Source organism: Miniopterus schreibersii (assembly GCF_964146895.1).
Source record: "Miniopterus schreibersii genome assembly, chromosome: X".
NCBI classification, from domain to species: Eukaryota; Metazoa; Chordata; class Mammalia; order Chiroptera; family Miniopteridae; genus Miniopterus; species Miniopterus schreibersii.
This window is the reverse complement of record NC_138104.1, coordinates 50,410,529-50,427,417: the sequence shown is the minus strand read 5'-3', so window position 1 is coordinate 50,427,417 and position 16,889 is coordinate 50,410,529. Positions and strand designations below refer to the sequence as shown.

The window sequence follows — 16,889 nt, the reverse complement described above, 5'->3', positions numbered from 1 at the left end:
ATTTAATCATTTTGTTTAGTATGCAGCATCCCTCTGGAGGTATAGTACAAAGGTTGGGTAGTGTGGAAGTTCAGCTCTTATCTAGGACCCTTTGATGCTTTTCTAGAAAAAGTGGGGCAACTGTTTGTATTGCATTACTGTGAGTGCTGGTGTAAACCCAGCTTCCCACTGAGCCCTGCTGATACTATGAAGGTGGTAAATGGAGGACTAAATAATATTTCTGTGTTCCTACACGGTGGGGATGGAAGCTCAGCTCCCAGCTGGGCCTTGGCACAAGCAGGATGTTAGAGGAGTGGGGAGCTAATTAAGATAGTTTTTTTACCGTCTATATCTTTCTCTGTGATGCTGAGTAGAGATGGAGGCTAAGCTCTCCACTGACCCTTGCTGACAGCAAGTGAGGGGGAAACTGAATACTGACTAGCCCTGCTTCCCATATCTTATTTCAGTCTCAGTGTTGGGAGGTCAAAATGTAGGTTCAGCTTCTCACTGGACCCCACTGACACGGAAGTAGAAGTAGAGTTCTACCTAGCCTGAATAGCATTGTCTTGTTCAACCTGTTGCTACGAGGTGGGAGTGGAGGCTCAGCTTGCCAACACTATCCCTGCAGGGGAATTAGAGTGCTACTGCCTGCTTCTGTCAGAGAGGTATAAGAGATCATAAGCTCAGTGCTTGGCCATACTGTCACCAGTTGTCAGGGGAATGGGAAAAGAGCACTGCCTGCTTCTGCCAGTCAGGGGATAGAAGATTAACTCCCTGCATGGTTCTGCCAAAACTGAAACCCCTGGATAGGGAAATTAAAGATTGTTTCTTGCTTCTGGGGTGAGTTGGTCATCTTCCTACTTGGCCTATTAAAATTTCAGGGGTGGGGAACAGCAGGGGTGTGTGTGGTATTGGAATAAGGTGGGTATTTAAAATATTTTCTGTTGTTAGGTTACCATTTGCCCAGTCATTTTGTTTGGAGGGAAACAGGCTTGGCTTGGAGAATTTTTCGGTATTTTCCTGTTGGGGGTTTTGAGTTGGAGGCTTCTCCCACACCCCCCCTTTTTTTTTTTGGATATGTGGGAGGTGATAAGGAAACCCAAGGGGCTCACTACTGTGTTGTTTCTCAAGTTGTGAGGTCCCTAGGATCTTTTCCTTTTTATTTTATTGATTTTTAGAGAGAGGAAGGGAGAGAGGAGAGAGAGAGGGAGAGAGAAAGGAAGATTGGTTGCCTCCTGTATATGCCCTGATCAGGGATCTAAACTGCCACCTTTCAGTGCATGGGATAACACCTCAACCAAGCCACACCAGCCAGGGCTCTTTTTCTTTTTACATTTTCCTTTCTTTCCACCATTCAGTCTTCCTATACTTGTTTGTTATGTTATGTTCAGGTTTTTTAGTTGTAAGAAGTAGGACCTGGGAGGTATGAGGATACTCTGTCTTGGCAGAAACCCATTCCATTGATTTTAACCTTTAATATCTTTCAAACCCATTAACATCTCCGCATTCCCACTAAAGAAGTCAACCTATCCTTTGGACTATTGCAGTGAACTTGTAACTAATAAATATATATTAGAGCATTTTCAAATACAAAAAATAGAGATATCAAAAAAAAAAAATGACAGGATTTAAAAAACAGAACAAAAACCACCACAACTTCCAGTTATGAAAGGCAATCTGGGAGATGCAATTTAGATGTCCAGTAATATGGGCTCCTAGAATTTGATGGCTTGACTTTATAGGGACAACATATCAGGTTGCTCTAAATTTGGACTATTTTCCCAAACCTTAAAGTTACGAGTCTTATAATTATAGTAGCTCAGAAGAGGAAGAGATCACTTATAGCTAAGATTTTCAGGGAAGCATTCATGGGAAAGTTTGGTTTTATGGGACAAGATAGGCAGAACACAGTATGAATAAATGTACAATGCATACTTGGGGATGGTGGTAAACTTGTTTGTTTGAAATAGTTTATGCAGTTTTTCCTTAATGATAATAATTATCACTTTGGGTGCAGGGTGGAGGTGGGCAAATGTGGGGAGTGAAATGGAGACATCTGTAATAGTATAAACAATAAAAATATATATACAGATTAGCAAGTCTTTGGATTAGAAATTTTGATTCAATAGGTCTGAGTGGAGGTGCAAGAATCAGTGTTTTTAAACAAGCATTTCATGTGGTTGCTAAGTTCAGGGAAATTTTGGAAACACAGAACTATAGAGAAAATAAAATAGAGAAAATTAGTGGTGTCAAGTTGGAATAGAAAATAGGTGCCACATTATGTGGGACTTTAAGTGCCAGGTAAAGGAGCTCAGAATGTTGCTGCTAAATATTGGGAATTTTTAAGATTTAGAAGTGTGTGACTCCCTTCTGGTATCTACACTGGAAATGGTGCCAGTATTATGAATGTGGATACATAGGTTAATAGCTGTTGCCTTACTTACATTGGAAGAACTGTTAGGATTACCTGAACTCTGCAAAAATACGTAGTTGCTGGAATGAGACCTTTAACTTCATAGTTCAGACAAGGGCCAGTGTAAATCAAGTGCATCGATTCTTCAATTTGTCCCCACTCTAGTCTATAATTAGTGATTTCAGCACCATTGCATACAGGAATCTGAAAGATGCAACAAACAGAAATTGAGTTTTTTCTATAAGTGTTCACTCTACTAAATACTGTGGAAGGTTATGACATGTTCCTTTCAGTGTCATAGCTTATAATCTATTAAATGGTATGAGATATAGACAAGTGTAGAAAAAATTAAACATAAGAAAACTATGATTAACATCAAAAGGCTCAAATAAAATTAAGAAAAATGATTGACTAATCCCACATATTTGATGAATTACTATTTTAATTAAAATTATTTTCAAGTGAATTACTTAAAAAAGAACAAACTTAGATATATTAATGTTGGTTAATATTGCAATTGATTAATGGGATCAAACACAAACTCCACTACTCTGGCTTTAGGGTATAGCCAATCAGACTCATCATTTATTATTATTATCAGATAAAAGCTTTTGTGTCAATGCCAGAAACCCTCTGCTAGAGTATGGTAAAAAGGGAAGAAAAAATTCAAAGATAAGTATGTGGCCAATTCTTATTTTTTTAACTTGATAAATTTGAGTGGGAAGGTAGATACATGGATGTAAAAATTATTTTTTTAAAAGCTTCATTACATCATAGTCACATTTCTTATGTGTCATATTGTAGTTACATCCAAACAAACAGATTTCCCAGTGATGCTTTTAAAAAATACTAACTTCTATAAATTGGTTTAATTTTATTATCTCTTGTTTTGATTTTAAAAATTTGATTAGTTACCTATTAATAGCCTATTTGGTTTTCCAAGTTTATTATCCTCCATAAATATAGGATCTGTAAGACAGGATTACCATAGCCTTAGCCTTCCTAATAGCACTAGTATCAGGTCTAGCACTAGTGTGTTCTAGTTCCATGGTAAAAATTTGTGGAACCCTAATCTAAACTTTGACTTCTTAGGGAGTTCTAGACTTTCAAAAAATTTCTAAATCAATTACTGTGCTTTTATATCACTGAAATTAATAAAATTAAATTGATTGAAATAGACTCATAGAGCACATTTTGATGGTTGCCAGAGGGGAGGGGGCTGGAGGATTGGATGAAAAAGTAAAGAGACTGAGAAATACAGATTGGTAGTTAGAAAATAGTCATGGGATGTAATGTACAGCATAGGGAATATAAGTAAATAATATTGTAATAACTATGCATGGTGTCAGATGGGTATGGGAAATATCAGGGAGAACACTTTGTAAAGTATGTGACTGTCTGGCCACTGTGCTGTACACCTGAAGCTAATACAAAATAATATCAAATGTAAAGTGTAATTGAAAAATATAAAAAGATAAAATAAATTGATAACATACTCCCCAACTAACAACAACACAGGTTGAACCTCTGCAGGCAAGCACAGGTGTACCACACTGAGAAGGAGGGCTTGGGCCTGGCATAGTTTCATACTTTGTTGAATGAGATCCGAACTACAAATAAACACAAATAAATAAGCAACACACAAATTATTGTGCAGGCATGGTCACTTCCCACTTTTACAGGAAGTAGAAGCATATATTCATCCAAAGTGAAATGAACTACAAATGGATCAACTGAACAATGTAACTACCCCAGTCCTATCTACTCACTGTGGGTCTCAATTTGGAGCCAGAGAGCTCTTGTGTTTCATCTTGGTTCTCTTTTGCCTTTTTGGCATATGCAACTGCTTCAGAGTTTCCATTAATAGGAGGATTGTCTATAAAAATATACAAAATAAACAAAAAATTTTTTCAAATAATTTTAAGGGTGCTTCCTAAAATAATACAAAATAATTTAAGACTATGTAAAAACAACAAAGTAACATAGAACTCAATTTATATAAATTTATATCAGTTTACTTTTTAATTCCCATACATTAAAAAATTTGTAATTTTAATGTCCAAGAAACAATTTTCTAAACATTATTTGATTTTGTAGTAAAAGAAAACCATTTGCTCTGGTTTAATAACATTAAATATATAAAAATCAGAGATTATAATATAGGAAATTTAGGTATAGTCATGCATATCATACAAGAAACCTCACCACACTGGATGTTGATTTGTTTGGACTTTGCTTTACCATTCAATGGTGGAGGACAGCAAGATGCGGGAGAAAGAGTAGGTGTTTGAATAGTCAATATGTCTGAAGGCTAAGAAAAATGCAAAATACTTTATGACTATAATGAATTCAAGTTCAATTTTGTAAAAACATTTAGTAATGTGATACAGGTCATTCCAATTCTCGATTTAAAAACTTTTCCATCGCCATTTCCTCACCTGGCTTTGACCTATAGAAGAAGTGCAAAAGACTCTCAGTTTATATGTAGTACCAGGTTGCAGGTGATCATACAGAAATTCCCTTGTGATTCCATTGTAGATTATGTTCCAGAAATTCACTGAAGGGATAAAAGCAAACTTATCCAATTTATTTGTAGGTAGCTTATAAATTTTATGGGTCCCCACTGTTATCTTACGTATATACAAAGAAATAAGTATTTTGGAAATTAGCTGTGGTCCAATTACCTATTTATAATAGTTAAATATTTACATTTCCTGTAAATTTACATTTATGTTTTAATCATAAAACATAAGTAAGAAAACATGACTTGTTACCAAAAACTGGAGAAAGCCAGGTAAATTCTGGGGTTTAGTAAATAGTGTTATACCAATGCCAATTTTATGGTATTGGTAATTGCATTGTGGTTATATAAGATATTAATATTAGGAGAAGCAGAGTAAAGGTTATACATGGGAATTCTCTATACTGTTTTTGCAACTTTTAGGAAAATTCTAAAATTATTTCAAAATAAAAACAAAAAAATCATGGTGCCTTACCATTTGAGTTTTCACTAACTTCTAAACTGTAACTTAAAATGTATGTCCCACCATCATCTTTGGGTGGTTCTGAAAAGAGAAATAATGTTAAAATCATTCTTCAATAAACTTAAAAGTCTTTCACTGGAAAGTTATCTAATAACTTAAATTTTTTCATGGAGAGAAAAATACAAACATGGAATTTAATAAGATATTAATTTTCACATATTAATAAAGGTGATAAAAAACATAATCCAAGTTACATGCTTGGAATATTGGACGTGAAGCATTTAATTAATATTTTAAAGTTCTTTGGAAGAGACTGAAAAGCTAAATATATGTACATTAAAGTTGATTTTGCCAGTTTAGAGGCAAAATAATTTGTGTAAATATAATTTATGTCAAGTTGACATTTATTATTGATGTTTCCTTCTAATTGTGGCCTCTATATTAGATATAATTTTACTTGAACTAACCATAATTTTAAGGGCCCATATAAAGTTCAGTAATTTGTTCATGCGTGAATTAATGAGATAGCAATAGAGAATTCAATAGAGAACTAGAAAAAAAAAATAATGTTTACAACCAAACTCATTTATATGGTGAAATATTTCAGTTACAAATGATTAAGAGAATATTTTATAAAACTGAGGGCAATTAGAGAAAGATTTCTTCTTAATAATTAAGACACAGAGGGTAAATTTTAAATGCAAAAGCATTACTTACCCCATCCAATTTTTACTCTATGTGCATGGATCTTTCCCTTTATATATGGTTTTGTAGGGGATCCAGGCTTATCTGGACAGGTAGTATATTTTACTTCTCCACTGGGGTTACTCCTTCCCTCCATATTGCAGGCAATGATCTTTTTGAATAAGAGAGAATAGCTTGGTTGACTACTGGAAATAAAAGTCTGATTTGAAAATATGTAGTTTGCAAATAATATTAAAGCAAGTTATTTGACTAAAAATTTCTGAGAACTAAATGCAAAATAAGGTTTAATTTCAGCAAAACAAGCATTCATTTTTATCTCTAGTAAAGAGTATAATTTTATATTAAAATGTGATTCAAATTTATAAATTATAGCCACATACCCTAAACTTGTATGCAGTACTTCTCTGAAGATTTCTTATAGTGCATGAGAGGTCTTGTCCATTGTATTTAGGTTTAAAACCCAACCCCTGGAAATGAAAGACAATATATTTAGGAACCAGGCAGGTCTGGGTTCACGTTCCAACTTCAGCCTATTTTCCATCTGGGTGGTCCTGATCAAGTCCCTTAATCTTTCTAAACATCAGTTTCTCTACATGAAAAGTGGAGATAATTTATACTTTAAGGGTCTCTCTTTTTTCAGAATGTAATATATGTGAAGGCATTTAGCATTTTACTTATACAGAACATTTCTCGTTACTTGCTTTATTTAAAATGTGTTTAAAATACAGGGTGGAACAATAGTAGGTTTAGTTGTTCATATGGAAAAAATACAGTAATTAATAAATAATTATACAAGAATAAACTGTGTTTTGTGTACTCACAACTGTAAACCTACTTTTACCCCACCCTGTATACATAATATAAAATTTACAGCTGCTTTTCAAGTTGACTAGCCTATTAAGTATAGCCTTGAGCCTGGCAGACGTGGCTCAGCAGTTGAGCATCAACCTATGATCTAGGAGGTCACGGTTGGATTCCCCGTCAGAGCACATGCCCTGTTTGCGGGCTCGATCCACAGTAGGGCTTGTGCAAGAGGCAGCCGATCAATGACTCTCCTCATTGATGTTTCTCTCTCTTTCCCTCTCCCTTCCTCCCTCTGAAATCAATTAAAAACAACAAAAACAAACAAAAACATTTAAAGTATAGACTTGAAAGTTCAGAATGGAATGAAACAGTTTGCCCACTCACATCAAAAAACCAGGGAGATAAGGAAAGGGCTTGCCCTGTTGTAGAAGTATACAGAAAATCTGTGAGATTTTACAAGGTCGTCCGTCAGGGAGAGGCCCACAGTTAAAGAACTAACACAATTATCTGAGTCTCTACTCAGTTGTTATGGCTGCTGCTGCTTCTAGCTAATTTGCAGGGATTTGGGTACCTTCAGATCTTGCTATGCAGGTTTGCCTAACCTTGGCTCCGCATTGGTCCTATCCAAAATGCAGAGACTAAGGAATCATGCAGTTTGAGTAGAAATTAATCAAATTAAAAATTTTTCAGTGTAAAATGCATATAAAATGTACCTAAGACTGAAGTTGAAGACTAAAGTAGATGAAAAGAAAACTTACAGATCCTGCTTCCTCCATTTCTAGTACATAAGTAAGGCTGTCATTTAGGTTTGTGTTAGTTGGGGCACACCATTCTAGTGATAAATTACAGATTCCTGCTTCTTTTAGCTTAGGGGGTAAAGGTGTTGGAGGCATACTTCCTGATGTATGGAAGACTGCTAGATCACTGAAATCACTGAAAAATAAATTAAGATGGAAAAATTAGTTTCAGGTTCTTATTGAAGTTTAGACTTTTAAATATTGCAATAATTCAATGTACCTCAAACCAAAGTTATTTTTGGCAGCTAATCTGAATGAATATTTTGTAGAAGCATTCAGTTTAAGGATCTTGTGCTGTTTCATTGTTCCCATATAGCAAATTTTGAAGTCTTCACCTTTGCCCTTAATAATATACACAAAATATTAGAATATTATAAAATGCTACAAATAACAAAAATTCATAATAGTAATAATCACAAGCAAATTCTTTTAAAATAAAACTGTTAGGGAGTAAAAGGGGGGGGGAATGTTGACAGAAGAAGACTTGACTTGGGGTGGTGAACAAACAATACAATATACAGATGATGTATTATAGTAGTGTACACCTGAAACCTATATAATTTTATTAACCTATGTCACTCCAGTAAATTAAATAGAAAAAATAAAAATAAAACTGTTTACCTCATCCCATTCCAAAAGGAAGCTGTTTATTTTGGAACCATTATCATTGGAACCCTAAAAATATCAGAAAGATAAGATTATGATGGGATGTTTTTCCACAGTATATAAGTACATATGTGTATACATATATATATTATACAAATAATTAAAGTGATAGAAGTTACTGTAAAACTAATGTGCTTAAATTTTATTTTTGAAGCAATACATATTTTAAAATTAAAATGCATTTTTTTACAGTCTGTAAGACATGCCCAAATTCTGTCTTGTTTGTCTTCCAAATTTTATGCAATAAAAATGTTAGTACTTAGTAAACTGAGAGGTAGATTTATTGGTAGCTACAATTATAAATAAATTTAGGTTGTAGAAATTGACACTTCAACTTTTATTAATTATTGAAATTCTGATTGACATTTTCAATTTACTTGATGCTTGATATAGATAGAAAGAAGAGAAAGATGATTATGGAGAAAGAAAAGTGCTAGGGAAATAGGTCAGGTAAGACACGCATAATTTCATATTTAAAATTCAGGATGAAGTAGAAATAATGTTTTTAAATTAAGAAAGCACATGTTGAAGAGCTTTTGGCAGTAAAATCCTTACTTTCCACTGTAAATTCAGGCTGCTCTTGGATCGGTTAATCAGTGTGGGTGCAAGAGGAGGGTCTGGTTCGCAACCTGGCGTTGTGAAGCTAACCACTTCAGACACAGTTTTGTGTGCTGAGCCTCTTATGGTTGTAATTCTAAAAATGTAATGATAATTGTTGTAAGCTTTCAAATATTTATCCTAACATATGTATTAAATTGCATACTTGAGTTTCCAGATACGTTTCTTAGGAGATAATTATAAAATATTTCCTAATAACATAAAGCTGGATTGTTACAGATGTTTCCCAAATCACCCTCTCACCTGTTCTAAATGAAAGAAAGTGAACTAATGCTTTATTTGGAGGAGGTTGTTTTAAAGCTTGAAGGAAAGGCCACTCTTCTAGCACATAGCAAGGCTGACTGCAGGAATCGTAAGGAGTGAACTGATACAGCCTGGGGAATCTGGCTGGCTAAAGTGTGGGGGAGGTTGTGTAGGATGGAGTTCTTACCTTACAAAATAGGCCATGGATGGTTGTAGCTCAAGTAGAGTAAATGTAACTCCATCACCACTGTGAAGATAACCTTTATTTATAATAGATGTTGCATATATTGAAAAGTTAAGTAACATTCCTAATATTATGTAGTCAACAGATAAAGAAGCACAATTCTCCTTGAAGTTTAGATAATTTTAACCTATTTTATATGAATGCAAAAAAGTGATATTATTAATTCAAAATTCTTCATTTTCATGCCAAATTAATAAAGCTTTAAGAAATGAAACTTTATCATTTTACCACTGCAACTTCTTCACACTGTAATAATAAAGATTTGTCTTTGGCTTATTTTAAATAGTGTTGTTATGAAAAGCCTCAAAGACACCATGTATCATGCAATTTGTTTATTCAATCACATGGAACAATCTTTCTGGGGTGGGCACCTACCTGCTATAGTGGATAAAGTAGCTGTGCTCCCACAGCTACATCTTCCTGAGCTAACAGTCATAAGTGTCTAGGTATACTCTACTACCTCAAGGAGCTCCTTCAAGCTCTAAATCCTGAAATAGCCTTTAAAAAGAGCTAAAAGATCACTCTAGCCAGTTTGGCTCAGTGGTTAAAGCGTCAGCCCATGGACTGAAGGATCCCGGGTTCGATTCCAGTCAAGGGCACATATCTCGGTTGCAGGCTCGATCCCTGGCCCTCGGGGAACTTACAGAGGCAACCATGTCTCTCTCACACTGATGTTTCTCTTTCTCCCTCTCCCTCTCCCTCTCCCTCTCTCTCTCCCCCCCCCTCCCTTCCACTCTCTCTGAAAAGCAATGGAAAAAATATCCCTGGGTGAGGATTAAAAAAATAAAATAAAATAAAAAGAGCTAAAAGGTTATTACTTCTAAGCAAAGGCCAAAGATGTAGGGTAATCTGACATATAGGCAAGTATATTTTTATAAAAAACAATGACTTTTGTGAAGTACTTAACATCAGAAAAAGACCACCATGTAAATTGAAACAAAACTTAATTTTATAAATAGTTTTTTATCGCATTTTACAACTTCCTATTCCTCTAGCCAATATAAAAGATTGTGGATTGTAATTCTTAAAATAAAATTTCTAGCTCCTAATTATAAAAGAAATAATGATTTTTGTAATTAATTATATTCAAATTTTCACTTTGAGTCTCTAAATAAAGATGATAAATTCTAGTAAATAAATTTTAAGATATGTTACGATATTTATTTATTTATTTATTTATTTATTTTTTAAATATATCTTTATTGATTTCAGAGAGAGGAAAGGAGAGGGAGAGAGAGAGATAGAAACATCAATGATGAGAGAGTCATTGATTGGCTGCCTAGCCCGCAATCTGGGCATGTGCCCTGACCGGGAATCAAACCCTGATAGCCTGGATCCTAGGTCGATACTCAACCACTGAGCCACACCTGGCTGGGCTGTTATGATTTTTAAAGTGCTGAACAGACAGATCCAGGTCTCTGACTTATTTCTTGCCTGGTTGTTTGTCGGACAAAGGACTTTCTCTTTCTTTCCCACTTGGGGTTTCCTTTTCACTGTGCCTCTCTCAGCTTTCTCTCTTTCAGATCACATGTCCCTATCCAGTTGAGAAGCTGTTGGGAGTGGTTGGGTATGCTCTTGCTGTGTCCTCCATTGTATCTTTCCTAGTCCTGGTTCTATCTTCTGAGCACATTCCTAAGGTTATCCTGCTACTATCATAGCTCCACTTCATAGCTAGCTCATATAATAAAATTCTCAGGAGACATCAAGTCTTAAATTTCCTTTGCAATGTAAATATCTCACTTGTGTACCCAAAGGCCTACCATCATGTGAAACTTTCTGCTTCCCTAAAATGATCTAAGTGAAAAAAAGATAAGGGAAAATTAGAGGGAACCTTTTCTTTCCCTAGTCTAAACTTGTCAAATAGAAAAGCTGTAAACTAAGAGAACAAACCAGTTGATATTTAAGGGCCCCTCAGCTCTAACATACTTATGATTCAATAAATATTGTGGACTGACCTGGCAGCCTACCACCATTTATAGAACTATTTCTGTGGGAAATTGCATTCAAAGCTTGGAAAACATTGCAGAAAAATCTTTAGGACTTAGCCTAGATATAAGTTGAGATCTATGTGTTTAGATAGCATATTTAAATTGAAAAAGAAATGAGAGATGATTAAAAAGAGACTTACATATACACATTTTTATATTTTCCATTTTTACTGCTGTTAGATACTGCCAATTCAAATGTTACAGGAGATTTAGCATGATTACATTTCTCAGAACTATGTGGTTTCCATGAAATAATAGCAGATCTTGTTTGAATATCAGAAACCTAAAATAAATAGCAAAAATTTGAGTAGGATACTTAAAAATTATTATCTGTAATTTATGACATAATATTTCCCTAAGTCTCATGTGATGCTAAGTATATCCTTCTCTTCATATTAGGTGCTTAAATATTATGATTAAACAATGAGCCATTAGTATTATCTTTAGCAATGCCAAATTGGATCTTTATCTACTGAATAAAGGAGATTATGAAATTTTAACCAGATAACAGTTACAAATTATATTTTCTAGAGAATAAAACAACACAGTGAATTTTCATATTTTGGAATGACAAGGTAAATTTAAAAGAATACTTATATATTTGCTTTAGTTACTTACTACAGGTTTCTCAATGCTAAAACAGCATGACTTTCCATGTTCTGTTCTGCATTCTAAAAGTAAAAGAAGCACCCAACAAAATATTACATTGGGAAAAACAAGAGAAAGCAGTTACATATCTATTATACAATTACAAATACATCACCACCAAGAGATCTACGAAACACCTAGTAGCAATTTATATTAAACGTTTTAAAAGAAAAGAGGAGTCCCAGCAGGTTTTGCTCAGTGATTAGAGAGTCAGCCTGTGGGCTGAAGAGTCCTGGGTTTAATTCTGGGCAAGAGCATGTACCTCGGTTGCAGGCTTGATCCCTGGCCCCTGTTGGGGCATATGCGGGAGGCAACCAATCTATGTGTCTCCTTCACATTGATGTTTCTCTCTCTCTCTCTTTTTCCCTTCCACTGTCTCTGGAAAGCAATGGAAAAAATATCCTTGGATGAGGACAAAATAAGAAGAAAGAAAGAGAGAAAAAGAAAAGAAAACAGTAGTTTAAAGTATATACTATTAGGGACTTCTGGCCAAGATGGCTGTGTAGGTAAACGGAGAACTCGCATCCTCCCACAATACAGAACAATCATCATTCAGAACAACCTGAAATCTAGCTGGATGGAAGTCTTAAACTAGGGAATTAAAAAAGAAGCCACATGGAGACTGGTAGGAAAGGTAGAGATGTGGAACAGGCTGGTACCATACCCATGTATGGTGGATAAAAATTGGGAAGGATATCTTGGCTTCGGAGGTCCCCCCTGAGGAGTAAGGGTTCCCAGCCCCACACCGGGTTCCCCAATCCAGGGTTCCACTGCCAGGAAGAGAAGTCCCCACAACTTCTGGCTGTAAAAACCAGTGGGGATTGTGGCTGAGGGAGACAAGAGGGCTGATGGAGTCCCCAGGCAGTTCCTCTTAAAGGGCCCATACACAGACTTACTTGGACTCACTGTCTCTGAGGTCCAGTGCTGGGGTAGCACCTTGAAAGGTGCCAGAGACACATGGAGGGGAACTGAATTTTCTGGCATCAGGGTGAGAGCTGGGGGGTGGGGAGGAGGTCTGTTTTTTGCCAGACAAAAGTGCTGGCAGAGGCCATTGTTTGTTTTCTTAGACCCTCCTCCCACAGACCCTGCAGGTGGGCACCATATCTGAGTCTCCATCAATCTGGCTATCACTGTTCACCTTGCCCTGGTGATTCTCTGAGACCCTGCCCCACCAAACTTGTGGGCTCACCCAAATGATTTCCAGTGGCTTTTCCATACGAATGGCCTGTTTTGGCTCTGCTTCAGACTTTCCTAAAATCTCTCAAGCAAGTAGCATCTGGCCTCAGCATGCCCCATACCTCTCCCTAAGTGGCCCCAAGCCTGGGACTGGTAGCACCTGGCCTTGGTTCACAGTTTGGCCTCTCCTGGCACATCCAAACCCAGCACAAATAGCAACCATCTGCAGATTGCTTTGTAGCTCATGCCAGGTGGCCTCAGGCAGAACACAGATGGTGGCTGACCTTGGCCTGCACTTCCTGGGAGGCCCTAGGGCCTGTACACCCAGTGGAAACCTTCAGACCACATTGATGCACCACCTTACAATCTTCAAAGGTGACACACTCAAGGGGCAGGCTGAGTGGGCAACAGCCCTGCTGAAATAAGTCCTACTCTGTGGGGTGGATCCCTGCACAGCTGATCCTCCATGATGGTTGGTGGTCAGTGGTTGCAGCCAGTTCTTGTAGCCAGTTGACATGGGGGTAAATCCCTCCCTTGACACACCAACAGCAATCAAACCTCAATCACAATAGCAGGGTGTACATAGCCTATATGGGGGGTGAACCTGTAGTGCCCAGCTTGGGTGACCCGGGAGGCTGTGCCACTGGATTTTACAGAACACCTAACACATTAGGCCACTCTACCAAGGCTGGGAGACATAGCAGCTCTACGTAATTATAGAAACAAACACAGGGAGCTTGCCAAAATATGGAGACAAAGAAACATGCCCCAAATGAAAGAAAAGAACTCCAGAAAAAGAACTAAATAAAATGGAGACAAGCAACCTACTAGTTATAAGGATACTCAATGAAATTAGAACTTCAACAGCAAAAAGGACATGGAAACCATAAAAAAGAACCAGTCAAAAATGAAGAATACAGCCTGGCCGGGCGTGGCTCAGCGGTTAAGCATCGACCTAGGATCCAGGCGATCAGGGTTCGATTCCCGGTCAGGGCACATGCCCGGGTTGCGGGCTGCGGCCGATCAATGACTCTCTCATCACTGATGTTTCTGTCTCTCTCTCTCCTTCTCCTTTCCTCTCTCTGAAATCAATAAAAATATATTAAAAAAAAAAATGAAGAATACAGCCTGGCTGGGTGTGGCTCAGCAGTTGAGAGTCGGCCTAGGATCCAGGAGATTGGGGTTGGATTCTTCGTCAGGGCACATGCCTGGGTTGCAGGCTGCAGCTGATCAATAACTCTCTCATCATTGATGTTTCTATCTCTCTCTCTCCCTCTCCCTTCCTTTCTCTGAAATCAATAAAGATATATTTAAAAAAAAAGAATACAGTAACTGAAATAAAAAATAATTTATAGGAATGAACAGTAGAGTAGATGAAGCTGAGAATCAAATCAGAGATTTGGAATATAAGGAAGCAAAAAACACCCAATCAGAAAAGCAAAAAGAAAAAAGATCCTCTCAAAATGAGGATAGTTTAAGGAGCCTCTAGGTCAACATCAAGCATACCAACATTCATTTCATGGGGGTGCTGGAAAGAGAAGAGAGAGAGCAAGAGATTGAAAACCTATTTGAAAAAGTAATGACAGAAGTTACCACAAACATCACAGATATACAAAGGATCATACTAGAATATTATGAAAGGCTATATGCCACCAAATTCAATAACCTAGAGGAAATGGATAAGTTCCTAGAAATATATAACCTTCCTAGACTAAATCATGAAGAATTAGAAAACCTAAATAGACTGATAAACAGTGAAGAAAATGAAACAACCATTAAAAACCTCCTCCCCAAAATAAAAGCCCAGGACCAGATGGCTTCACTAGTAAATTCTATCAAGCATTCAAAGGAGATTTGATACATATCCTTCTCAAACTATTCCAAAAATTGAAGAAGAGGCAATACTTCCTAAAACATTTTATGAGGCCAACATAACCCTGATACCAAAACCTGGCATGGATAATAACAAAAAAGAAAACTACAAACCAATACCTCTGATGAATACAGATGTAAAAATATTAAACTAAATAATAGCAAATTCAATAAAACAATACTTAAAAATAACACATCATGATCAAGTGGGATTCATTCCAGGAGCACAAAGATGGTTCAACATATGCAAATCGATCAATGTAATATACCATGTTAAAGGATAAAAATCATTTGATCTTCCTGCCAGAATGGCTACAAACAACAAACAATGGCTATAAATCAACAAACAAGTGCTGGCAAGGATATGGAGAAAAGGGAACCCTTGTGTACTGTTGGTGAGAATGCAGACTGGTGTAGCCACTGTAGAAAACAGTACGGAGTTTCCTCAAAAAATTAAAAAATGGAACTGCCTTTTGATCCAATGATCCCCCTTCTAGGAATATATCCTAAGAATCCCGAAACTCCAATTTGAAAGAATATATCCATCCTTATGTTCATAGCAGTGTTATTTACAATAGCTCAGATCTGGAAACAGCCCAAGTTCCCATCAGTAGATGAATGGGACATTTACACAATAGAATACTACACAGCCATAAAAAAGAAGGAACTCTTACCTCTTGCAACAGCATGGATAGACCTGGATATTATTATTCTATGTGAAATAAGCCAGTCAAAGAAAGACAAATACCACATGGTTTCATTTATATGTGTAGTCTAATAAACAACCTAAACTGACGAAAAAATAGAAGCAGAGGCATAGATACATGGAACAAACACACTGTTAGAGGGGACAGGGGAAAGGGGGAATGGATGAAAGGAGGTGAAGGGATTAGCCAAAGAACATATGTGCATAACCCACAGACACAGACAACAGTGTGGTAATGGCCAGAGGGAAGGAGGGGCAGGGGCTGGGTGGAGGTGGGCAAAGGTGGGGAAATTGGGGACATCTGTAATAGTGTCAACAATAAAAATAAACTTAAAAAATCATATGATTTTATCAATAGATGCAGAAAAACATTTGATAAGATAAAACATCCATTTATGATTAAAACACTCAATAAAATGGATATAGAAGGAAAGTACCTCAATATAATAAAGGCCTAGAAATAAACAAAGGACATGAAGGACCTATATACTGCAAACTACAAAGCATGATTAAAAGAGATTGAAAAACAAAATGAAATAAAAAAGATATTCCATGTTCATGAATTGGAGGAATCGACATAGTTAAAATGACTTTATTACCCAAAACAATATACAGATTTAATGCAATCTCCATCAAAATCCCATTGTCATTTTTAAAGAAATGCAACAACAAAAAATCATCAGGTTTGTATGGAATCACAAAAGACCCTGAATAGCCAAAGCAATCTTGAGAAAAAAATGAAGCAAAAGGTATCACACTACCTGACTTTAAATTTTACTACAGAGCTACAATAATCAAAACAGCATGGTACTAGCAGAAAAACAGACACCGTGACCAATGGAAGAGAACTGAGAGCCCAGAAATAAAAACCACATGTTTATGGGCAGATCATTTTTGACAAAGGAGCCAAAAACACACAGTGTAGAAAGGAAAGCCTCTTCAATAAATGGTGCTGGGAGAATTGGAAAACCACATGCAAAAGAATGAAACTAGATTACAGTCTGTCCCCATGTACAAAAATTTTTTCAAAATGTATCAAAGACCTA

General features: G+C 36.4%; 1 protein-coding gene across 1 annotated transcript in view; it reads right to left on the bottom strand.

Moving 5' to 3' along the window:
* The window catches only part of LOC308551508 (fibronectin type III domain containing protein 3C1-like), a 116,484-nt gene that overhangs the window by 39,314 nt on the left and 60,281 nt on the right, over nt 1-16,889 (bottom strand). The window contains exons 8-22 of the mRNA XM_081126063.1: nt 12,060-12,112; nt 11,582-11,724; nt 9,397-9,456; nt 8,904-9,042; nt 8,304-8,357; nt 7,903-8,024; nt 7,644-7,818; nt 6,462-6,548; nt 6,094-6,232; nt 5,389-5,457; nt 4,831-4,949; nt 4,598-4,703; nt 4,162-4,268; nt 3,889-4,002; nt 2,447-2,596 (exon numbers count right to left, since the gene is read on the bottom strand). Coding sequence (XP_080982189.1) covers nt 2,447-2,596; nt 3,889-4,002; nt 4,162-4,268; nt 4,598-4,703; nt 4,831-4,949; nt 5,389-5,457; nt 6,094-6,232; nt 6,462-6,548; nt 7,644-7,818; nt 7,903-8,024; nt 8,304-8,357; nt 8,904-9,042; nt 9,397-9,456; nt 11,582-11,724; nt 12,060-12,112 — 1,637 coding nt within the window. The remainder of the gene's footprint in view (nt 1-2,446; nt 2,597-3,888; nt 4,003-4,161; nt 4,269-4,597; nt 4,704-4,830; nt 4,950-5,388; nt 5,458-6,093; nt 6,233-6,461; nt 6,549-7,643; nt 7,819-7,902; nt 8,025-8,303; nt 8,358-8,903; nt 9,043-9,396; nt 9,457-11,581; nt 11,725-12,059; nt 12,113-16,889) is intronic.